Below are 25,500 nucleotides of genomic sequence, written 5' to 3'. Positions count from 1 at the left end.
TTTTAAGCGTGATGTATGCAGAAGAGACTTTGTCATTATTGGGAGAAAAATTATTTTCTAACTTGAAGTTTTTTGAATATGAATAATTTTTTTTTATTATTATCCTCACCAGAGGACATTTTTGCATTTATCTTCAGATAGAGCGGGAGGGAGAGAGGAAGGAAGAGAGAGAGAGAAACATCGATGTGAGAGAGACACATCAACTGGCTGCCACCCACACGTACTCGGGACTCTCTGGTCCGTGGGCCAACACTCTAACCGCTGAGCCACTCCGGCCAGGGTAGTACCTATTCTTAGGAGTGAGAATTTTCTTTTCCTTTAAAATGAACCCTATACTATTCCCTTATAAGACTCCTACTAAACATAGGAATTAAGGCAAAATTTTGTCTGAGAGAGTAGAATTCTCTCTAACATATGGCTCAACTAGGAAAAGGAGTAGTTTAATAATTGAAAAAAATTCAAATCTTGAAGTAGGAGTTTGTGGTTGCTTCTGCTCCATCAAGGTACTCATTCATTCATTCATACATTCACTCTACAACGAACACTTACTAAACACTTATCCACCAGAAATTTGCTGCCAAAGACAACCACATTGCAATTTTAGTAACAATATCCATTTAAAAAATTGAGTTTACATTTGACCTTACAGAATAACTCTGCTTGTTTCATTATACTGTATTTCAACCTTGTGTAGGAAAGGGATCCTTAAATTTGCAAAGTGATCTCTACCGTACCACTTTTACAAAGCCTGAGTATAAACTACAGGCAGATTAGGTCACATGTACCGTAACTACAAATCCAAAGTTTAGTTTTCATGAAGATAAACTTCTCTTGAAATGGAATGTGTATCTGATACTTAAAGGAAGTATTTCATTTTTAATACAACATTTACATGCCAGCACTCAGTTGAATTTTGGGGAAAGAAAAATAAAACAAATACCATACCTTTGATTCCACTTGGTTTAACATAAGTGGAATGTCAGAAGTTGTTGACTTGGGAACACCAAGGGTATCACAGATAGCTTGAACTTCCTGATAAATTTCACTATTTTTATCTAATTGAGAATTTTTATGTTTCTTGTTCTGTAATATCTGTAAAGCTTGAAGCTCTGTACTTAAAAATACTAAAAGAAAAGGAAAAAAATAAATAATGTTAAAATGTACACAGACTCTTTAAAAATCCCACTTCTGGGTATATATCCGAAGAACTTGAAATGAGAATCTCAAAGAGATCTGCACTCACCATGTTCACTGCAATATTGTTCACAATAACCAAGATACAAAAACAACCTAAGTGTTGACAGATGAATGGATAAAGAAAATATGGTATACACATACAATGGAATATTAAGCCATTAAAAAGAAGGAAATACTGCCATTTGTAACAATTCAGATGAACCTGGAGGACACTGCAAAGTGAAAAAAGCCAGACACAGGAGCACAAATACTACATACCACTTTGATGAGAAATCTAAAATTGTCAAACTCATAGTGCAGAAAGCAGACTCATGGTTGCTGGGGTTGGGGGTGGGGTGAGACAGGGAGTTATTAGTCAAATATAAAAATTTTAAGAACTGGTGATCTGTTTTAATGAAGTTTTAAAATCAAAGGGGACCTTGACATAGCCCCCCATAAGCCAAGTTGGATACATATTGATCAGTTATACAAAGTAAGTCCTAGAAATCCACTATTTTAGTGCACAGTGGCTATAGTTAACAATACTGTAGTGTAATTTTCAAATACTTAAAAATTTGCTAAGAGGACAGTTTCTATGCTATGTTCTTATCACAAAAAGTATAATAATAATAATGAGGGTGAAAGGAAACTTATAATAAAAAAGAGTGCCTACCCACAGAGTTTAAAGTCCAGTAGGAGACACACACCAGTAAATCAAGATTTTAAGAATGTATAAACCTGGCTGGTGTGGCTTAGTGGTTGAGCTTCAATCCATGCACCAAGAGGTTGCCAGTTCGATTTCCCATCAGGGCACATGCCGGGCTCATCCCCAGTGGGGGGCATGCAGGAGGCAGCTGATCGATGTTTCTCTCTCATAGATGTTTCTTTCTATCTCTCTCCCTCTCCCTTCCTCTCTCTCCAAAAACCAATAAAAACATTTTTTTAAAAAAGAATGTATAAAAATGTGTAACTCTCTGATAAAATATTCTCACATATGCACAGAGTGTTCAAGCCAGGGGAGAACGTCCAGCTCTAATTAATAAGAGTATAGAGTAATCTGAGCAATTATTTGCCTTTGGGATAGACCATCCCTTTACTGTCACAATTTCATTTAATCCTTTCAACAGCCATATTTAAGATAAGTGGTTCAAAATCTACATGGCTATAGTCTTATTTTAAATTAACTTTCACTATGGTAGTTAAAATATTGGGGTTTTGCTAGTGTTTATTTGTTTAAAGTTATACTCACACACACACACACACACACACACACCATAATTCAATACAGTAATTTCAGTTTCAGATGAGGAGAAATATCTGAGAAACTTTAAAAGGACAAGTGCCAAGATCCCACCCTCAGAGATTCTGAACCAGATCTGAAATGGGAGTAGGGCAGTGTGGTTTGTTTCACACCTAAGGTGATTTTCATGAGCAGGCAGAATTGAGAGCCATTGATTTAAAGACTTTTTCATGCAATCTACACAAGTCAGACAGTCAAAAGAGCCACAAAAAGTTAAGACCAATAAGTATTAAATTCTCCTTAACCAAATCACCAGTTCTTCAAAAATGTATATTTGGATAGAACCTTGGCTGAAGTCCACCTTTGTTCTACAGAAATATGCTCTGTGTAATAATACAAATAAGAGTTCAGTCTAGAATTTAAAATGCAAATCCATGCAGATGGTAAACAAGACAGTGAAAAATCTTCTTCCCACCACAGAGCCTCATATTGCCTTTTCCCTGAGGCAATCACCATTATTAGTTTCTTGGCTATCTTTTTAGGCATATACATGTATGTATATTTAGCGTATACATGTATGTATACATACATATACATGCATGTATATGTAGATCTACCATCTATTAACTTTTCTACAAGACTACTACACACATTCATTTTCTACTTACCAATATAACTTAGATAGTTTCATATTTGATCTGTTTTCATTCCAACAGTTATATAAAACAGTATCATGGCAAACACGTGTACCATAGCCAAGTCGCACCATTGTACAGTGACATTACGTACTTTCACACTGCTGTGCAACCATCACCAAACTCCATCTCCAGAACTTTTTCATCTTCCCCAGCTAAAACTCTGTACCCACTTAACACTAACTCCCATTTTATCCTGCCTCCTGAGCATGTATTTTCATAATCAGAAAAAATTATACCAACTTCTCTTATATCTCTTTACTTTTATTTGCACCAGAAACCTATCTTACCATTATTGCTGAGCTTTTTTGCAGTTAAGGAAAACAGGGAAACATGATTTACTACATAGTTCTCACTGACTGACAGAAAAAATATGCAAGTTCCTGAGGCCATGCTTCTTAGCTTCCTTCCTGTCCAAATATACCTATGGGTTACTATGACCTCCCATTAATAACAATGGTTCAGCCCTGGCCAGTTTTGCTCCGTGGTTAGAGCATCAGCCCACAGACCAAAGAGTCTCGGGTTCAATTTCAAGTCAAGGGCACATACCTGGGTTGCAAATCGGGGTCATGTGAGAAGCAACCAAATCAATGTTTCTCTCCCCTCCTCCCTCCAACTCTAAAAATCAATGGAAATTCTCAAGTGAGAATTAAAAAAATAAATAAATAGCAATGGTTCATTAAATCAGTGACTCACACTGAATGGAAGGAAGATGGGGAAACAGTATAAGAAATAGGGGGATAGACATAATTTAATCTCCCCTAACACACATAAGGTAATTCAAATGTCAATACCTCCATTATCACTACTAGTTAAACACATACATGTAATGTCTGCTCTAGTGTAACAAACATTACTAACACTAGAGCCTAGGAGGAATATATCACATGGATCTTTTTATAAATAGTACAACCTAAAACAATAGAAATCTTCAATAACATGTAAGATGTTAAAAAAATTCTTTCAAATGGCCATTGTTCACAGAACTTTCAAAAGAACATGAATTTTACCTGAACTAAAAAATTTTTTGAAGGGACCCAATATAAATAAATGTCTTTTTATGTATGGTAATTGTTTGGATATAGGTTAATTTTACTCCAAATTAACCTCTGATGAAAATAGGCCACACTTGCCCAGGCTGGGTAACTCAGTTGGTTAAAGTGCCATCCTGATACACCAAGATTTCAGGTTTGATCCCGTCAGGGCGAATACAAGAATTAACCAAGAAATACATAAATAAGTGAAACAACAAATCGATGTCTCTCTCTCCCTTCTTCTCTTTCTAAAGTCAATTAAAAAAAAAAAGGTCCCACTCACTAGAATGCCAGCAGCCCGAGGGTGCAATTTTTTTTTTTTTATCCTCACCTAAAGATATTTTTCCATTGATTTTCAGATAGAGTGGGAGGGAGGAGTGAAAGAGAAATATCAATGTGAGAGAGACACATCGATTGGTTGCCTCACACAGGACCCTGACCAGGGCCGGGGATCAAACAGCAACCGAGGTCTGTGCCCTCGAACGGAATTAAATTCGCAACTCTTTGATTCATGGGCCGAGGCTCTAACTGCTGAGCCAAACTGGCCAGACCCAAGGGTGAGCTTTTTTAAAAAGCTGATATATCCCAAATGCCTAGAGTAGTTTCTGGAATGATAGTAAGTGACCAATATATTTTTGAACCCACTATCATTCAGTGCCTATCACTAAAACAAGATCTAATAATCTGCTTAGTAACCTAGTTTAAAAGAGTTTTAAAATTAAATAGGATTTGAGAGATCACCAACTTCGGACATCTAGTCATAAATGCCAAGAGATGAATTAGGTGAAGAAAAAATTACTAAAATACTATACAAATCACAAACTGGGAACTCTATATTGGCCAAATAAATCGTGTTAGAAATGTTAGCAAGTATATTAGTAAAATTTATACTACATTTATATAAATACCTTTGAGCCAGCTTCATATTTTAAATCAAATATTAAAACCTTTTAAATATATATCTATAATCATTAATAAAATTTTATAAATTCTGACTTGAAAATAATAAAAACAAGATCAAACATGCATTCAAATGTTCAAAGAAAAAACTTACATAGAAGTTTCAAGCAATCATCCTTCTTTTTAAAGCGATCTTTAATATCTCCTGACATGAGTACAGAATATGGATATGCCATTTCTTTTAAAAAACCACTTATCTCAAGCTGGAAGCTTTCTAGATCATCGCTCCCTTAAAAAAGAAAAATCATAAAACATTAATTGAGTATTTACCATATAATCTGATAACTATAAAATCCACCACTAGTTCATTTCAATTTTATATTCAATTCTAAATTTTCTCTTTGACATAAAATATTTACATGAGTGACCCCAAAATTTAGGTAAAGGTAACCAAACAATTTCTACATTTAGAAAGTAACACTCAGATTCACAAACATAAGTATCAATTTAAGAATCTAAATATGTAATCATGAGATTATAAATATTTTTATATTTAAATCCGGTAAGTATTTCCAATGTACATTCCATAAAAGCAGATATTTTGTATTAGTAACAAAAATATTAAAAGCGTTATTATGGCTATAATTATTAACTGGCTTCAGAGCAAATGACCCATTTCTATTATATTTTTATGGATTCTGATAATAAATGCAATCATTGAATAAAGCCTTAATGATCACCTTTCTTGCATAACCTAATTATATGGGAGCCTGCGTCATATGTTTTGAATTTATCTTATTTTACTTCACTTCAAGTGAAATATATTAGATTTTGCAAGGGAAAAAAAAAAGAAATGGATTTAAAATGATAGTTTCAAAAAAGAAGGCTACTTTGTCCCCTAGCAAATGCCCAATAATTTTTTATATTCATTTTATTACACTCTCTGAATTTCTACCAATCAAAGACCCACAACAACTCCAGTTACCATGATAGTAATGAATTAAACTTTATAAGCTAGTACATGAGTATTTTTAAGAGCATTCTTATGCTAATCAATGTCCTGAGTTACAGGCTTTGCAATACAACTTAAATTAGGAATTACATGTACTTTACAAGAAAACAAAACCACCTTAAATAAAAATAAACAGTAATCAAAAATTAAACTTTTTAAAAAACCAAATTCATTACTTTTTCTAAAAATTACTAAGGTTAAGACAGCAGATAAACCATAATTATTTATAATCTTATACAAATGTAAGAATAAATTCTTACGTTTATTCTTGATTAATGTTAATATAACATTTAATCCAAATATATTTAATATAATGCACTTAAGTTCTTCATATTATTTTTCTTTATACAGTGGGCACATTGTAGATAAAATTATAAATCATAAGCTATCATTTCATTTTACTATTAAACAAAAAAAGTAAATAAAACACAATGACAATACCAGCTGAAGTGAGACTTTCTTCCAAGTTGCACAAGGATTTTATTTGAGAGCCTAACCAAACACAGAGCTCTGAAAATTCAGGTGAAGAGAGTCCATCCTCAGCTGCCTTGGTAAGGGCTTGCTCTTCTAACAGTGGTCCCTTATACCTAAAAAGAAAGACATAAAAGGTTAAAAAAAAAAAAACTCTCATATTCTTTACCACAGCTTACTGCTTGTTTTTGTAAAAGTTTAATTGAAGCACAGCTAATAAATGTATCCATGTATAGTCTCTGGCTGCTTTCACACTGCAAGAGCAGTTGAGTAGCTGTGACAAAGAGTACGGCCAGCAAAGCCTAAAATTTTTACTATCTGCTCTGTTACAGTAATGGTTTGCTGATTTCTGTTCTGTATAATTAACACTTTTTAGTAAAACTATCAACCAATTTTAAGAGAAATATTATACATAACAAAGTCAAACAGAGCTAAGTCTCATATTTTTAATTAATTTCTTTTAGTTACAGATGCTTCTTCCCCCCCCCCCCGCTAATACTCCCACCCCCTCCCTCCCTAACCTGTCCCCAGCTTCGTTGTCCATGTGCATTGTTCATGCATATATGCATATAAGTTCTGTGGTTTATCTCCCCCCCCCACCCATCTCCTGGGGACTGTCAGTCTGTACCCCACTTCCACATCTCTGGGACTACCCCGTTCCTCAGGCTGTTATGTTCATTATATTCCACAAATAAGCGAGATCATGTGATATTTGTCTTTCTCTGCTTGGCTTGTTTCACTTAGGATAATACTCTCCAGGTCCCTCCATGTTGTCTCAAACGATAAGAGACCTTTCTTTCTTTTTCTTTTTTTTTTTTTTTTTTATCCTCACCCGAGGACATTTTTCCATTTTTTTGTTCAGGTAGAGTGGGAGGGAGAGAGAGGAACAGAGAGAGAGAGAGAAACATCGACGTGAAAGGAACACATCGAGTGGCTGCCACCCGCACAACCGACCAGGGCCGGGGACAAACTGCAACCGAGGTACATGCCCTTAGCGGGAACCGAACCCGGGTCTCTCAGGACCGCAGGCCGACGCTCTAACCGCTGAGCCAAACCGGCCAGGGCGAGACCTTTCTTTCTTACTGCTACATAGTACTCCATTGTGTATATGTACCACAGCTTTTTGATCCATTTGTCTACTGATGGACATTTGGGCTGTTTCCAGATCTTAGCTATTGTAAATAGTGCTGCTACAAACATGGGAGTACATGTATTCTTTCTTATTGGTGTTACAGGTTTCTTAGGGTACATTCCTAGAAGTGGGATCACTGGGTCAAATGGAAGTTCAATTTTTAATTTTTTGAGGTAACACCATAGTGTTTTCCATTGTGGCTGCACCAGTCTGCATTCCCACCAGCAGTGTACTGGAGTCCCCTTTTCTCCACACCCTCGCCAACACTTGTTGTTTGATGATTTGTTGATGGCATCGATTCTGACAGGTGTGAGGTGATACCTTATTGTTGTTTTAATTTGCATCTCTGATGATTAGTGATGTTGAGCATTTCTTCATATGTCTCTTAGCCATTTGTATGTCCTCTCTGGAGAGGTGTCTATTTAGTTCCTCTGCCCATTTCTTATTTGGGTTCTTTGTCTTCCTTTTGTTGAGCTGTATGAGCACTTTATATATATTGGAAATTAACCCCTTATCTGATGTATCATTGGCAGTTATGCTCTCCCATAGAGTGGGTTGCATTTCCATTTTGGTGGTTGTTTCTTTTGCTATGCAGAAGCTTTTGAGTTTGATGTAGTCCCATGTGTTCATTGTCTCCTTTGTTTCTATTGCCTTAGGTGATGTATCAGTGAAAATTCTGCTGTGTATGATGTCTGAACTTTTGTTGTCTACATTCTCTTCTAGGATATTTATGGATTCATGAGTCACATTTAAGTCATTTATCCACTTTGAGTTTATTCTTGTGTATTGTGTAAGCTGATGGTCTACTTTAATTTTTTTTGCATGTAGCTGTCCACTTTTCCCAACACCATTTATTAAAGAGCCTGTCTTTACTCCACTGTATGCTCTTGCCCCCTTTGTCAAATATTAATTGAGCATATTGTCTTGGGTCCATTTCTGGGTTCTCTGTTCTGTTCCATTGATCTATCTGCCTGTTCCTGTGCCAATACCAGGCGTTTTTGATTATAGTGGCTTTGTAGTACAACCTGAAATCTGGTAATGTGATCGCTCCAACTCTGTTTTTCGTTGTCAAGATTGCTGTGGCTTTTCGAGGTCTTTTTTGGTTCCATATGAACTTTTGAAGTATTTGTTCCAGTTCTGTGAAGTATGTCATTGGTATTTTGATGAGAATTGCACTGAATCTATAGATTGCTTTAGGTAGTATGGACATTTTAATGATGTTAATTCTTCTAATCCATGAACAGGGTATGTGCTTTCACTTTTTTATATCTTCTTCTATTTCTTTTTTCAATGACCTGCAGTTTTCTGTGAATAGGTCCTTTATTTCTTTGGTTAAGTTTATTACCAGGTATCTCAATTTTTTTGCCATGATGGTAAATGTAATTTTTTTTTTGGTTCTCTTTCTGTGAGTTCATCCTTGGTGTGTAAGAATGCCATTGATTTCTTGACACTAATTTTGTTTCCTAATTCTTTGCCATTTATTAAGTCTAGTAAATTTTTGATGGAGTCTTTGAGATTTTCTACGTATAGTATCATGTCATCTGAGAATGACAGTTTCACTTCTTCCTTTCCAATTTGGATCCCTTTTATTTTTTCTTCCTGTCTGATTGCTGTGGCTAAGACTTCCAGTACTATGTTAAATAAGAGTGGCAAAAGTGGGCACCCTTGTCTTGTTCCTGTCCTTAAGGGAAAAATGCTTTTTAGTTTTTGCCAATTGAGTATGATGTTGTCGGTAGGTCTTTCATATATGTCCTTTATTATGTTGAGATATGATCCCTCTATTCCCAGACTGCTGAGCAATTTTATCAGAAATGGGTGCTGGATTTTGTCGAATGCTTTTTCAGCATCTATTGATATGATTTTTATCTTTCATTTTGTTTATATGGTGTATCACATTTATTGATTTGCAAATATTGCACCAGCCTTGCATCCCTGGGATGAATCCCACTTGGTCATGGTGAGTAAATTTTTTGATGTATTGCTGGATTCGACTTGCTAGTATTTTGTTCAAGATTTTGGCATCTGATGTTCATCAGGAATATTGGCCTGTAGTTTTCTTTCTTTGTACTGTCTTTTTCTGGTTTTGGAATTAGAATTATGCTGGCCTCATAAAATGAGTTTGGAAGTCTTCCTTCTTCTTGAATTTTCTGAAATAGTTTGAGGAGAATGGGTATTAGTTCTTCTTTGAATGTTCGGTAAAACTCCCCCATGAAGCCGTCCGGGCCTGGGTTGTTGTTTGCTGGGAGAGTCTTGATTACATCTTCAATTTCTTTTGTTGTTATTGGTCTGTTTAAGTTTTCTATCTCTTCCCAGTTCAGTTTTGGGAGACTGTGTGTTTCTAGGAATTTGTCCATTTGCCTTAGATTGTCAAATTTGTTGCCATATAATTGTTCATAATAGTTAACAATCCTTTGGTTTTCTGTGGTATTAGTTATTATTTCCCCTCTTTCATTTCTAATTTTGTGTGTTTGGGTTCTCTCGCTGTTTCTTGGTGAGTCTAGCTAAGGGTCCATCAATCTTGTTTATCTTTTCAAAGAACCAGCTCTTTGTTTCATTGATCCTTTGAATTGTTTTTTTGGTCTCCATGTCATTTATTTCTGCTCTGATCTTTACTATTTCCTTCCTTCTACTTGATGTGGGGTTTTCTTTTTGTTTGCTTTCTTGTTCTTTAAATTGTGAGATTAGAAAGTCTATTAGAAATTTTTCTTGCTTCTTGAGGTAGGCCTGTAGTGCTATGAACTTCCCTTTCAGAACTGTTTTTGCTGCATCCCATAAATTTTCCGTTGTGTGTTCATTTTTATTGGTTTCCAGGAAGTTTTTAATTTCTTCCTTGATCTCCATGGTAACCCATTCATTGTTCAATAACATGCTATTTAGCCTCCATGTGTTCAAATGTCTTGCATGTTCTTGTTGCAAGTGATTTCTAGTTTCATGTCATTGTGCTCTGAAAAGATGCTTGATATGATTTCAATCTTCTTGAACTTGTAAAGACTTTGTGCCCTAACATGTGGTCTGTCTTTGAGAATGTCCCATGTGCACTTGAGAAGAATGTGAATTCTGCAGTTTTGGGGTGTAATTCTCTGTAGACATCTATGAAATCCATTTGATCTAGTGCTTCATTTAGAGTCTGTGTTTCCTTGTTAATTTTTTGTGTAGATCTATCCAGTGATGTCAGCGGGGTGTTGAAGTCCCCTGCTATGATTGTATTGCTGTTGATTTCTCCTTTGAAGTCCTCCAAAAGATTTTTAATATATGTTGGTGCTCCTATATTGGGTGCATATATGTTTATCAAGGTTATATCTTCCTGTTGGATAGATCCTTTCAATATTATGCAGTGGCCTTCTTTGTCTCTAGTTATGGCCTTCATTTTGAAATCTACTTTATCAAATATGAGTATTGCTACCCCAGCTTTTTGTTGCTTTCCGTTTGCTTGAAAGATTTTTTTCCATCCCTTCACTTTCAACCTGTGAGTCTTTTGTTGTGAGGTGGGTCTCTTGTAAACAACATATATGTGAGTCATGCTTTCTTATCCAGTCAGCTACTCTGTGTCTTTTTATCGGAGCATTCAAACCATTTACATTTAAGGTGATAATTGATATGTACTTATTTATTGCCATTATTGTTTAGAATAGTTCTATATTCTTCCTATTTCTTCTACTAATTACAGCAGTCCTTTTAGTATATGTTGCAGTGCTGGTTTGGTGTTAATATATTCCCTTAGCCTTTTTTTTTTCGGTCTGGGAAGCTCTTTATTTGACCCTCTATTCTGAATGAGAGCCTTGCTGGATACAGTAGTCTTGGATTCAGATCCTTGTTTTTCATGACCTTGATTACTTCATGCCACTCCCTTCTGGCCTGTAGTGTTTCTGTTGAGAAGTAGCTGAGAGCCTTATGGGGTTTCCTTTGTAGGTAACCTGTTGCTTATCTCTTGCTGCCTTTAGGATCCTCTTTTTGTCTTTAATTTTTGGCAATTTAATTACTATATGTCTTGGTGTGGGCCTGTTTGGGTTCTTCTTACTTGGGGCTCTCTGTGCTTCTTGAACTTGAATACTTTTTCCTTCACCAAGTTAGGAAAGTTTTTTGTCACTATTTCTTCAAATATATTCTCTAACACTTGCCCATTTTCTTCCTCTTCAGGGACGCCTATTATGCAAATGTTTTGTCCCAGAGTTCTCTTAAGCTATCTTCCTGCTTTTTGTTTTTTTCCCTTTTGGTTTTCTGACTGGTTGATTTTTTCTACCCTGTCTTCTAAGTCACTGATCCAGTCCTCAGCTTCCTCTACTCTAATGGTTAGTCCTTGTGTTCTTTATTTCTGCTATGTCATTCTTCATTTCCACTTGGTTGGTTTTCAATGTTTCTATATCTTTACTCATGGTGTTGATGTCCTTACTCATGCTGTTGAGCTTCCTCAAGATCATGGCTCTGAACTCTACCTCTGATAATTTGCTTAACTGCATTTTATTGATCTCATCTTCGATAGAGTTCTCTTGTTCTTTCATTTGGGATTGTTTTCTTTGTTTCACCATTTTGGCTATCTCAGTGGGTTTTGGAGCCTGACAAATTTTCCCTGTGGGTGTTGGTGTGCTGCTGTCTGTGGCTCCCTCTACTGAGTTTGGATGAGCCTGGGTGGGCCCACGTTAAACACCATCAAGTCTTACTTTCCTGGGTAGATTTGCAAGCCCAGGAAAGGTTGTTATCCTCTAGCTTTATCCTGGTAGCTAGTAGTCTCAGTTACTCAGTGCCTTGGAATGTAGCCCTGGTGTTCTGCATAAGAGGATTTCCAGAGGGTGGGATAGATGCTGGTTGTTAATGAGCCTCAGTTTGCATTTCTTTGACTCACCTAGGAAAAGCTGAATATCCGAAAGGGGGGGCGGGGGGCGCTGCTGCTTTTCCCCACAGCTCGGGCAAGGAACACACTGGCCCCTGTTGTTTTTGGCTGCAACTCAGAAAAAACTGAGTGCTCTCCAAATCCCGGTTGTCCCCACAGAGTTCCAGCCCAGTCTGCCCTCCCTCTGCCATAGCCCCCAGGTTAGTGGCTGTGACTATTTTAGTACTCTGTCCCGGCTCTCTGTGCTGTGGAGTGGGCTTGATCTTTATTCCCCAAGGGTGCTGCTCACAGCTAAGACTGCTGCTGTCTGTGAGCTCCCAGCCCACCACCCTCTCGCGACTCCACAGATCCTACCAGTGTCCCTGGTTATATGGTCCTATCCTACTGCTTTTCTGTTGCTTTTTCCCAAGATTTGTCTATTTTAGTAGTAATTCCCATTTGGGCCTGGGAGATCGTCTGTGTAGCTTCCATTCACTCCACATCCATTTACACATCCTGGATGCCTATCTTGTGCACAGCTGGGTCACACAGGCCTCTCTGGAGCCCCTGCACCCTGCAGGTCCCACAGGTAACTGGATCGCACAGTCCCTTTGGGGACCCAGCTCTATGCCTATGTTATGGGCTGCTGGGTCACACAGGCCTCTCTGGTGGTTCAACACCCCGCCGGTCCCGTGGATAACTTAATCACACAGTCCCTGCTGGGCTGCACAGGCCTCTCTGGTGTTTCAGCACCCCACATGTCCTGCGGGTAACTAGATTGCACAGTCCCTGCTGGGTTGCACAGGCCTCTCTGGTGTTTCAGCAACCCACAGGTCTCGCGGGCAACTTGATCACACAGTCCCTGCTGGATCGCACAGGCCTCTCTGGTGTTTCTGCAATCCACAGGTCCCACAGGTAACTGGATCACATAGTCCCTACTGGGTCGCACAGGCCTCTCTGGTGCCCCTGCACCCTGCAGGTCCCGTGGGCAGGCAGCTGGATTACACCAGTCCCTCTCAGGCTCTGGTTTCCCACTGCTCTTGTGGGCAGCTGGGTAGTACAGGCTTCTCTGGTGCCCCAGCACCCCGCAGGACCCATGAGCAGCTGAATCACACCAGTCCCTCTTGGGCTCCAGCTTCCCACTGCTCTTGTGAGCTGCTGGACCACACAGGCCTCTGTGGAGCCCCAGGTCCCGCAGCTGGCAGCTGGGGAGTGCTGCTGCCCTGTGGGGCTCAACTCCTGCTCATCTTTTGCTGTGGTTTTTGGGGATGGGTCTCAGCTGCTGGTCTGTGCTTCGGTTGCCTGAGGATGGATGCCTGCTCCCCAGCCTCTTTTGCTGGGGGTATATCTCGACTCTGATTGGGCTGATACTATGGGGGATGGTGCTGGGCTCCCAGCTGTTTGCAGCTTCTGCGACCAGCATCTTGGGAGCTCTACTACTGTACACTGGTCTGTGTTGACACAGAGTGTCCACTGGTCCGATGGTGCCAGGTACACTGGTGGGCTCAGGATGGTGGGCCCTAGCCACTCCCACTGCCTCCGCTCAGGGAAGACCAGGGATCTTCCAAAATGGTGGGACTTCCCCGTGGTGCAGGGAGAATCACCCTGAAGAGCCGCTTACTGTGGTAGCCGGCTGCTCCTGTCTACAGCACAGGAACCTTCTGCTCTGCATCTTTGCAGTGCAGGAGTTTGGTCATCTACCTTAACGTCCACTCACACTCTCTCACACACTACCTCACTCTCTCACACACTCACCCTACCTCCGGTCCTGCCCACCGTCATCTTCCCCTAAGTCTAATAATTATACTAGTTAAAAGAAGAAAGGAAGTAGTGATAAAACAGATGAAAATTTTGAATTTAAAAAATTAAAGTTGAAAACGACCTATGAGATTATTTTAACTGAAGCCATCTGTTTTATAATTTTATACTTCCAAACACTGCTACAAAGTGTATCTGAATAGAACCTTAAATTTTTTAATCATCTTATATATTAGCTTAATTGAATTAGATGCCAGTTTTCTACTTTTATCACTTTTCTGCAATTGACGTTTTTCCCCCCATTATAAACTTTTTCACATATTTGATGAGTTTTAATCTACTGCAGTTATTTTTCTTTTCAAACAGTCCTATCTTTGGTTAATGGGAGACTACTTATGCATGATTTATCCCCAATATTCTTTGAATACTTTCCCTGATTTCTTTGATAAGATGTTCCTGTCCTATACCTGTAATTGGCAATTTCTCCAAGAAGCCTAGATTCTTTTTAATGGTATTTAGAATACACAACCTGTTACTACAAATTAGTCACTGTATCTACCTTTTTCAGAGAAATTACATCAGTTCACATTGCTATTTTCAATTCAAACTTAGAATTGTGGGGTTTTTACTTAATCTGTTTTGTATTTTTATCTATTTTCTCTAAAATTGTGTTTTTTATCTATTTTCAATAAAAATTCTGGTTTCTAATGACATTTACATAATCCTAGTAAAAAAGAGAAAAAACAGCATTTTTACTAATAATAAAAATCACTAAAAACAATTTGTTTTTATCTTTAGACTATATTCCAGTAAGAATGTATTTTCAGCCAAGCTGGTGCGGCTCACTGGTTGAGCATCGACCCATGTACCAAGAGGGCTGGTTTGATTCCCAGTCAGGGCACATGCCCAGGCTGTAAGCCTGATCCCCAGTGTAGGGCATTGCAGGAGGCAGCCAATCAATGTTCTCTGTCATCGATGTTTCTATCTCTCTCTCCCTCTCCCTTCATCTCTCTCTAAAAACTAACAAAGAAAAAAGAAAAAAAGAATGTATTTTTTTAAAAGTCCTTTCCATGTGATTAAACCACCTACTCAGTATATTGACAGACCTTTGTTTCATTTTGCTTTTAATTTTTAGGGATTTATCTCTTTTTTGGTTCTAATTTCATTTTTAATCTTGCTTTATAATTATGTAAGACATTTATATAGTTTTAAAGTATAATTTACAAAGCAAGGTACATTAAAACAAATCTAGTTCATAATCTCAATCATGTTTCGTCTACTTTGTTCCCTCCCTCCCCCAAAGGTACCCATATTTATTAGTTTTAGGATGTCATTCCATAATGTTTTTAAATACAAACATATATTTTTTTTTCCTGTTTTAGATAAAAAGTAGCCTACTATATACCGTCCTATTCCTTGCTTTAAATACATATATTCACACACATATTTACATATATTAGAGTTCAGTAGAAATACTACTCATTTTTACTGTTGTACATTTGGTTAGTACAGTGTTTTGCTATAATAAAAGACTCAGATAACTGTCAGTGTATATCTGGGATAGATTCCTAGAGGTGGGACTTTTAGATCAAAGGGTAAGTGGATATGAATTTTGCTAGATACTATATCACTGTCCTCTACAAGGGTAGTACCATCAGGTAGAAGAAGATCCATTCCCCATAATTCACCACAGTTGTCAAACATTTGAATTTCTGACCATCTGGTAACTCTGTCGTTTTTTTTTCCCTCTCCTTGTTCTTCCATCCATGTTTTATTCTTTTTCAGTATAGTTTTAATTTGTATTTCTCTTATGAGCAAGGCAGGACATCTTTTCATATGTTTATAGGTCATTTGCATTTCATTTTCTCCAAGTTCTCTGGTCATATCTCATGAAGTATATTTTCAAATTCCCATTTCACAGGTAAGAAGTTAAGAGTTAATGAGGTTAGGATACCTGCTTTAAGTAGTAGGCCAAGTACAGTGATAGTCATACATATGTGTGTATTTCTATTTATAAATGTATTTATTTCTAATTTATTTAATGTTTACAGCAATGCTTTGAAGTTAGTATTATCCTAATTCTGCATCAGAAAATATCTAGATGATGACATGCAGCTTTGACTTCAAATGCTCCATGTGAACTGTTAAATTTCTATCTACACTAATAAGGAAACTAAGCAAATAACTTGGCCAGGTTATGCAGCCAGGTAAAGACAGATCTTGGACTACACCGCTGTCATTGCTCCTCTATCGAAGACTGGTTCCTCAGTTACCCTTTCTCCATTTTTTTTCTTTTTTTTTTTTTTACAGTGCTTCTTATGAGATTTAATCATAAACATCTTATTTCCCCCTACTTGCCTACATTTCTGAAATAATCATAAACCCCTGCATAAATTTATCTAATTCATATAGTTAGTGATAAGTTATTTTCACTCAAATGCCAACCATAATTCAACAAAATTGATTTAATCACAAGAAGTTAGAGAAAACTCTAGAATCCTTAATACCTCAGGTTCATCAAATCAAAAGAAAAAAATAAAATAAATGCATTTAGCCCTGGCTCAGTGGTTGGACATTGGCCCATGGACCAAAGAGTCATGGGTTCAATTCCAGTCAAGGGCACATACCTCAGTTGCAGTTCTGTCCCTGGCCCTGCTTGGGGTCTGCAGGAGGCAGCCAATCAATCTTTCTTCCTCCCTTTCTCCCTCCCTCCATCCTTCCCTTCCTCCCTCCCTCCTTCCCTCTGTTATCTGAAGATCAATGGAAAAATATCCTCGGGTGAGGATTTTTAAAATAAATAAATAAATAAATAAATAAATTTAACAAACCTAATATCTAATAACAATCACAATCATAATACAAGTAAAATTCATAAACTACTCTTATAGTAGGCCAGTGCTATGTGCTTTGTGTATATTATCTCATTTAATTGTTAGAATGTCCTAAAAGGTATTGTTATTATGCTCTTGGTTTGTTCTACATATTCTTATTTAATTAGGAAAGTGCTACTCTTATTCCAAACACTGGCAATACCTCCCCTAGGCCCAGACTCCCCCAGAAGTCCTCCATACAGTGGAACTACAGCTGCTGGTCTGACACTTCGAACTGGGTGATCCAATCTTCAATCTGTTAGGACCTCCACAAAGACACAGCCAGGGCCTAATCTATAGTTTTCTATTTTTATTAGCCGACATACACAACATGAGAACCTTTCCCCTGTAATGTGCCTAAGCTATTGCCTTGCCTTGGATCCAGCTCTCCACTTTTCCCTGATTCCCCATTTATTTCACTTTGTTCTATCCATAAACAACACTATCCTACATTGTCAATCTCTTCTCAGAAAGATTACCCCTACAACCTCTAGCTTTGCCTAGTTTACCCTTTCAATCAGATGGCAGAGTTTGTCCTCCCTGCTTCCCAAAATAGCAACCGTATCATTGCTCCCTATTTTCTTATAAATACTTCCTGCTCTCTCCAGGATCAAGACAGTCAGATTTGCCACTCTTTCTCTTGTGATTTTCATCTACCCATTTCTTGGACACTCCCCAACACTCCCTGTGCTCACTCTTCCTTTCCATTCCCATTTTTGCCATTATATTAAGTTTCTTCAAAGTCCATATGTACGCCCTATCCAGGACCCTGAGCTCTCAATTTCCGAACTTCCTCTTTTCCATCCTTTGCCACTACATATGAGAAAGCCATTGCCTAGATCTTGATATGACCTGGAACTACTCCACCTTGGAAATCAAGTCAAATATGTCACTCCCTGACCTCAACCTATCTATCCTTTCAGCTTACTCTTTTGACCAGCCACCTACAACTATTCTTGTTTTTGTTATTGTTAATCCTCACCCAAGAATATTTGTCCATTGATTTTTAGAGAGAGTGGAAAGGAGGGAGGAGTGAGAGGGAGGGAGAGAGAGATATAAACATAGATGTCAGAGAGATGCATCAATTGGTTAAATCCCCTTTGCAATCCAACAAGGGCCAGGGATCAAACCCACAACCCAGGTACATGCCCTTGACCAGGAATCAAACCCATGACCCTTTGGTGCACAAGCTGATGCTCTAACCACTGAGAAAAACCAGCCAGGGCCAGCTATTCTTTAATACCATTCTCTACCTCCATCCCATTGCTTCCTCCGCATTCTCTGTATTTACTAGATCCCTGCTATCTTCACTTTCTTCCTTATTCAATTTTGTTTCCAAGATATATAATTTTTTTTTTTTTTTTTTTTTGGTGCTAAATAAATACCTACTACAAACTTCCAGTCAGGATATTGGCTAGGTAAATGCAATACTTATCTCCTCCCACAACATCAAAATGACAACAAAACTACAGCACAACCATCATTCAGAACCATCTGAAATCAAGCTGTGTGGAAGTCCTACAACTATGAAATTAAAGAAGCCACATAGAGACTGGTAGGATGGGTGGGGGCTGGTCCCATATCCACGTGTGACAGATAAAAATAAGGAACGCTACCTCAGCTGGGAACGTTCTCCCTGAGTAGTGACGGATCCCTGTTCCACACCAGGTCCCCCAGCTCAGGGTTCTACTACGAGGAAGAGAAGTCCCCATAACTTATGGTGGTAAAAACCAGCGGGGACTGAGGCTGACAGAGGCTGTGGCTTCTGGAGCCCAGGCAGTTCCTCTTAAATTGCCCATGCATGGACTTATTCAGACTCTCACTCTCCAGGCTCCAGTGTGGGGGAGGCAGCTTGAAAGGCACCAGAGACATACAGGGAAGAACTGAGCTGTTTGGCATCGGGGTGAGAGCTGGAGAGGCACCTTTCTCCCCAACACAGGCCATTGTTCCTTTGATGAGCCCTTCCGCCACGGGACAGGCAGATGGCCATCATATCTGGGACTCCAGCAACCTGGCTCATACTGTTGGCCCCGCCCTGGCAATTACCTCAGGCCCCACCCCACCCAACTTTCAGGCCCACCTAAGCTGTTTCCAGTGGCTTTACCACAGGATTGGCCTGTCATGGATCCTGCTTCAGATTTTTCTAGCTTCTCTCAAAACAGTAGCATCTGGCCTCAGCAAGCCCTATACCTCTCACTAAGTGGCCCCAGGCCTCAGCCTTGGTTCACAGCTTGTCTTTGCCTGGGCACCTCCAAGCCCAGCACAAAAGAAACCATCTGCAGATTGCTTTGTAGCTTATGCCTGGTGGCCCCAGGTACAACACAGGCAGTGGCTGACCTTGCCCCACAGCCAGCACACCCAGTAGACAGCTTTAGAACACTGTGAAGTACCTCCACAAGTAACACATTCAAGGACTGCACTCAGTGGGTACCAGAGCCCTGCTGAAGTAAGTCTTGCTCTGTGTGGTTGGCCCCTAAACAGCTGGCCCCTTCAAGGTAGTCAGAGGTCAGTGGTCAGTGGGCACAGCCAGTCCTTGCAGCTGATCAGCCTGAGTAAATCCCTCCCAGTGAGGTGCCAATAGCAATGAAGACTCCATTTCAACAGAAGGATGTAAAGTCCACACAAGGGGTACACCGTGAGAGCACAGCTGGGGTGATTAGGGAGGCTGTGCCACTGGACCCTGCAGGGCACCTACTACAACAGGCAACCCTACCAACATTAGAAGACACAACAACTCTACCTAATACAAAGAAAAAGCACAGGGAGGCAACCAAAATGAGGAGACAAAGAAACATGTCCCAAATGAAAGAACAGAACAAAACTCCAGGAAAAGAATTAAATGAAATGGAGATAAGCAAATCTAACAGATGCAGAGATCAAAACACAGGTTATAAGGATGCTCAAGGAACTTAGTGAGGGCCTCAAGAGCATAAAAAAGAACCAGTCAGAAATGAAGGAAGCACTAACTGAAATAAAAGTATAATTTACAGGGAATCAATAGCAGAGTAGGTAAAGCCAAGAAGCAAACCACTGATTTGGAATATAAGGAAGCAAAAAACACCCAATCAGAACAGCAAAAAAAAAAAAAGAATCCAAAAAAATGAGGATAGTGTAAAGAGCCTCTGGGACAACTTCAAGCGTGCCAACGTTCACCTTGTGGGGGTGCCAGAAGGAGAAGAGAGAGAGCAAGAAATGGAAAACCTATTTGAAAAAAATAATGACAGAAAACTTCCCTAACCTGGTGAAGAAAACAGACATACAAGTCCAGAAAGCACAGAGAGTCCCAAACAAGATGAACCCCAAGAGGCCCACACCAAGACACATCATCATCAAAATGCAAAAGGTTAAAGACAAAGAGAAAATCTTAAAAGCAGCAAGAGAAAAGCAGTTAGTTACTTACAAGGGAGCTCCCATAAGACTGTCAGCCAATTTCTCAAAAGAAATTGCAGTCAGAGGGAGTAGCAAGAAATATTCAAAGTGATGAAAAGCAAGAACCTACAACCAAGATTATTCTATCCTGCAAAGCTGTCATTTAGAATCGATGGACATATAGTTTCTCAGACAAGAAAAAGCTAAAGGAGTTCATTACCACCAAATCAATATTATATGAAATGTTGAATGGTCATCTTGAAGAAAAAGAAGATAAAAAATATAAACAATAAAATGGCAATAAATACATATCGACAATTGAATGTACACACAAAATGAACAGAACAGAACAGAAACAGACTAATAGATACAGAGAACTTTTTGTTGGTTGCCAGATGGGGGGGGGATGGGTGAAAAAGGTGAAGGAATTAAGAAGTACAAATTGGTTGTTAGACTGACGAACCTCAAAGGGAAGTGATGGGGGGTGGAGTGTGGAAAAGATAAATCAAAGAACTTACATGCATATATACTTAAACAACAGACAGAGACAATAGTGTGGGGAAGGCAGAAGTGGGGAGGAGAGGGTTAATATGGGGAAAAGGAGGGACATCTGTAATACATTCAACAATAAAGTTTTTTAAAAAACTGAAATCTGAAAAATAAATACCTATTGCAGAATGAATCTTTGACAGCATCATCTCCTTCAGCTCTAATATCCAATTAATAAGTCCAGTAATGCATTTATTTCCATATCCACTGCCACTAAGCAACCATCACTTCTTGCCTAGATTAACTAAATTCTCCAATCCACTCTTCACCTTTCTGACAGAGGTAACTTTTCAAACCAGACATCTAATCACCCCCTTTTTTCATTTAAAATCCTTCAATCATGTCCACTGTTGTTGTGACAAAGAACAAAATCTACAACGTAGCCTAAAAGGTGCTGTATGCCCTGGTCTTTACCAATCCAATCTTCCACCACTCTGGGCTTTGCTCTTTGCCCTCCAGCCACTTAGCCTCCTTCCAGTTCTTCTAATACAGCATCCTCCTTTCCAGTTCAAGGTCTTTCATATTTTTTTCTCACTGTAAGGACACCACTGTCCCCCTTTCCCATCCAACCTCACCTAGTTAACTCCTATTCACCCCCTCCTATTTCAACTCAAATGCCACTTCCTCAGAAATCTAGCATTAACCCTTAAGACTACATAGGTCCTCCTGCCATGTTATTTTCCTTTAATGCACTTATTAGAGTTAATAAATAGTGATACCTCGGTTCTCGAATGCCTCGGATTTCGACCAAATCGGTATTCGACCAGGAGATTCGAGAAACTTTTGTCTTGGAATCCGAACAAATATTTGGAACTCGAACTTCCGAGATGAGCCGAGTTGAGCCGAATGGCGTTCATTCGGCCCAGCGCGCCTTGCTTGCGTCATCAGTGTGAGTGCAGAGAGAGAGTCACGCTTTGTGGAGAGAGTCACGCTTTACACTGAATTTAACCCTTAGACATACTGTACACTTTTATTTCTTGTTGAGACTTATGTTTTTCTACATATTATATACAAATTAGGCCAGTAAATAGGCATTTCTGGGCTTGGAACATTAATCCAGTTTCCATTATTTCCTATTGGGTTTCATTGCTTCGGTTCTCGAACAATTTGGTTCTCGACCATCCTCCTGGAACGAATTATGTTCGAGAACCGAGGTATCACTGTATCTGTGTGATCATATCTGCTTCTGCACTAGACTATAGCTCCACAAGGACAGGGACCAAGTCTATTTTGCTCACCAATGACTTTTCTCACAACAGTGTCCAATATAGAGTTGTGCTCAATAAATATTTGAAATAGACTTCTCTTTATAATGGTAGTTCACAACCTAGATAGTGAATCTGTTTTTAAAAATGCATGCTTATATTGAATCCCAAAAAATATTATGATTCACTCAGTTTGTGGTATATACAATACTGGAGCCTTTTTTCACCAGCTCCATACAGGATTTTGATGCACAATCAGGATTGAGATGCACTGTTCTACAAAATCAGAGACTCTCAGAACTAAAAGAGACTTCTGAAACCATCTTCTCCTTTCACAGATGAGGAAACTAAGTTATTTCTATCCTGTTTTCATTTATAATAGACTTTATCACTAAATTGTTCTTTCACATAGATGTCTATTTCTAATTACTCCCTTAATTTTATCTGACAAACTAAAGTACCTTCATATCTCACATGTTTTAATCACAATAAATAATGCATTATTCACAATCTATATAGATAGTATTTTAAAACAGTGTTCAATTATTAACACCTATTGTAAGTAAACAACTACAGTATTTTTTCTACATTTCATTATCATAGGAAAATTAAAACTTCAAAATCTTGTCCTCAGTTATTCCAGGAAATATCAACTCTAAAGTGTGCAAATTTTTACTTTCCATATTGAATATTCTGAAACTAATTTTCCTTAATAAAAGTCAAAATTATAGTAAACTTTATTTTTCAAACACCTATAATATAAACAAACTTAAGGAATAAAGAAAGAAAAAATAAGGGCTGACTTTACCTTTTTCATAACTACTTACAGAATCCCACTATTCTTATCTGGAGTACTTGGGAGCTCAAACTGTTTGAGGCCTAAACACTTTCATTAAGTATTTTAACTTAAGAAGTAACCAAAACAAGATGTGAAAATTCCCAAGGGATTTCACAGAAGTAAAAAAAAAAAATGCCCCTATAAAATCATTGACTCTATTCTTTCATTTGGCAAACATTTATTCAGGATCTACTAAGTGCAAGGCTCTGTAATATTGGGTCACTGCAAAGTGGGTATTACCAGGGTCCAAAAGCAGTGGCTGATAGAGGAGCTAGTGCAGTCTCAGGAAAAGACAAAGGGAGTGGGGGTTTCAAGCTTCATTAATAGCACTGCAAACAATTGTGCAGATAACTCCAAAATCTTTAACATGTATTTTTGGACTCTCAACTACCTGGCCCTATGCTCACCTCTGTACATGCTCTTCTTTGAACTTTTCTTCATTCATTCATTCACCCATTCATTTAACCAGGATTTATTGGGGCAGACACCACTATAGGATGGTGTTGGGAACAAGACCAGTAAAGCAACGTGTTTTCCTGGAGCTGACTGAGGATGGGGTGGGGACATTCCAGACACAAGGCGCAGGTCAAGATAATTTGGGAAAGGAATAACGCTGTTAAGAAAAACAGGCTAAGGCTGAGGGAGAGTCTATGTTGCACATATTGCTTCCCATGCCTGAAAGTATTAGAACCATCCCAGGGGTTATAGCACTTATCATTCTAAATTGTAAGTACCAGCACACTCTATGTAGCCCCCATGACTATGTAAAGTAATAGTAAACTGAGACGGTCTTTTCCTCTGAATAGCACATAAATGTGCACTAACGAACACATTGACAAGTAAACATACTACTGACATGCGGGTGAAAAGGCTGAATGAATGCACTGAATTCAAACATTTTCTACTCAAGGAAGCAGGAAAGATCTGCTCCCGAGGCGTAATTAAGCCTGAGGTGAGCCCTCATTAAGCCACCGGTGGTACAGGACAGGAGACACCAGTGCCCCGCAGCAGTCTGGATTCCAGCCCCCGCCCCCGGGCACCGCAACCACGTAAACAAAAACATCACCGCGGGGCAGGGACTTGCTTCCCAGGAGGACTGATGCTAGCCGGCCCTCGGTGCGAGCTCCCAGGCAAGGAGCCTGGAAGAGGGGGCCACACGCCCCAGCTCTCCGGCCTTACACCACCCCCAACCCCCAAACGGATTTCTTTCCCTCCTCCCTCTTAACTCCGTAGGCGCCGGAGGAAGGGAGGCGGGGAAGGAGGCCTGCACGGAGCTGCCGGGGCCCTGCAGAGGCTCGCGGGGCGGAGACTGCGGCAGCCAGGCCGAGGGAGAGCTTACGTTTTCGGAGGAAAGACGTCCCTGCGAATACTCACCCCAGGGCCTCCAGTGTGTCCAGAACGTCCCCCTCCGTCATAGATTCAGCGCCTGGCTCCGGCCCTCTCATGGTCTCCTTCGACCCAAAGCTGTTCGCTGCTCTAAGCAGCCCGCCGGAAACGGCGTTACCACGCTCAAGTTCCGGCCGGGATCTTAATCCGGACTGCCTGGGAGTGCCTCTGCCCCGAGCCCAAAGGTTCCAGGCCAGGGGGCAGTCTGTACTCAGTGTCTGAAACAGCTTTGTGTAACAATAATCACTTTAAAAACAAATAATAGAAATAGTAATAAAAAGCCTTCTTTGTGGTAGGTCTTTTCTGTGTTGAAATCACTCTTAGCAAACGTTGTGATTCTACCCAAGTTCTCAACCTATCAGACTCCCAGACCTCTCTTTATATAACAAAAATCCTGAAATGGAATAATTATCTTGAGCTAAAATTACTACATAATATCATGTACCTACACATATAATTTTTGTATCAATATACACAGCAAGGCTCCAACTTGAAGAAATAAAGGGCTGCTAATTTATAATAATATTGTTTTATTATGAAATGTAGATTGATAAAGTGATCAGATGTTTGCATCTATCTGCAGAATCTTCTTATACATACTGTGTTGTATTGCTGATAAAATATAGGTGAGTTGGCCCCACCAGTGTGGCTAGTAGCTGGGCAGTGACCAATGCACCAAGAGGTCACCTGTTCGATTCCTGGTCATGGCACATGTCCAGGTTGTGGGCTAAATCCCCAGTGAGGGGCATGCAGGAGGCAGCCATTCAATGTTCTCTCATTGGTGTTTCTTTCTCTCTCTCTCCCTCTCCCTTCCTCTCTCTAAAATCAGTAAAAAAATATATATACATATATATATATATATGAGCTGTATAAGCAACATTAATAAAAGTTGCATATTGCCTTCTTAGGGTATTCACTAAAGGAATAATCAAATGTAAAACTTACAACTAACAACTAAGATAAGTGGAAAATAGAATAATGAAAAAAAACACTTGACTAAATCTAAAAGCAGGCAAAAAAGAAAATAAGTTAAACTGTAAGATATCCAGGTAAAAATA

General features: G+C 39.1%; 1 protein-coding gene across 1 annotated transcript in view; it reads right to left on the bottom strand.

Moving 5' to 3' along the window:
* FAM98B (family with sequence similarity 98 member B) overlaps positions 1–24,534 on the bottom strand; it is a 49,997-nt gene extending 25,463 nt beyond the window's left edge. Inside the window, exons 1-4 of the mRNA XM_036245746.1 lie at positions 24,431–24,534; positions 6,499–6,644; positions 5,200–5,334; positions 946–1,124 (exon numbers count right to left, since the gene is read on the bottom strand). Coding sequence (XP_036101639.1) covers positions 946–1,124; positions 5,200–5,334; positions 6,499–6,644; positions 24,431–24,501 — 531 coding nt within the window. The 5' untranslated portion in view covers positions 24,502–24,534. The remainder of the gene's footprint in view (positions 1–945; positions 1,125–5,199; positions 5,335–6,498; positions 6,645–24,430) is intronic.
* Between the last annotated feature and the right edge of the window lie 966 nt (positions 24,535–25,500).

The sequence above is a fragment of the Molossus molossus genome, unplaced genomic scaffold (assembly GCF_014108415.1).
Source record: "Molossus molossus isolate mMolMol1 unplaced genomic scaffold, mMolMol1.p scaffold_m16_p_1, whole genome shotgun sequence".
Lineage (NCBI taxonomy): Eukaryota > Metazoa > Chordata > Mammalia > Chiroptera > Molossidae > Molossus > Molossus molossus.
The sequence above is the reverse complement of the archived record's forward strand: the minus strand, read 5'-3'. Positions and strand labels throughout refer to the sequence as shown.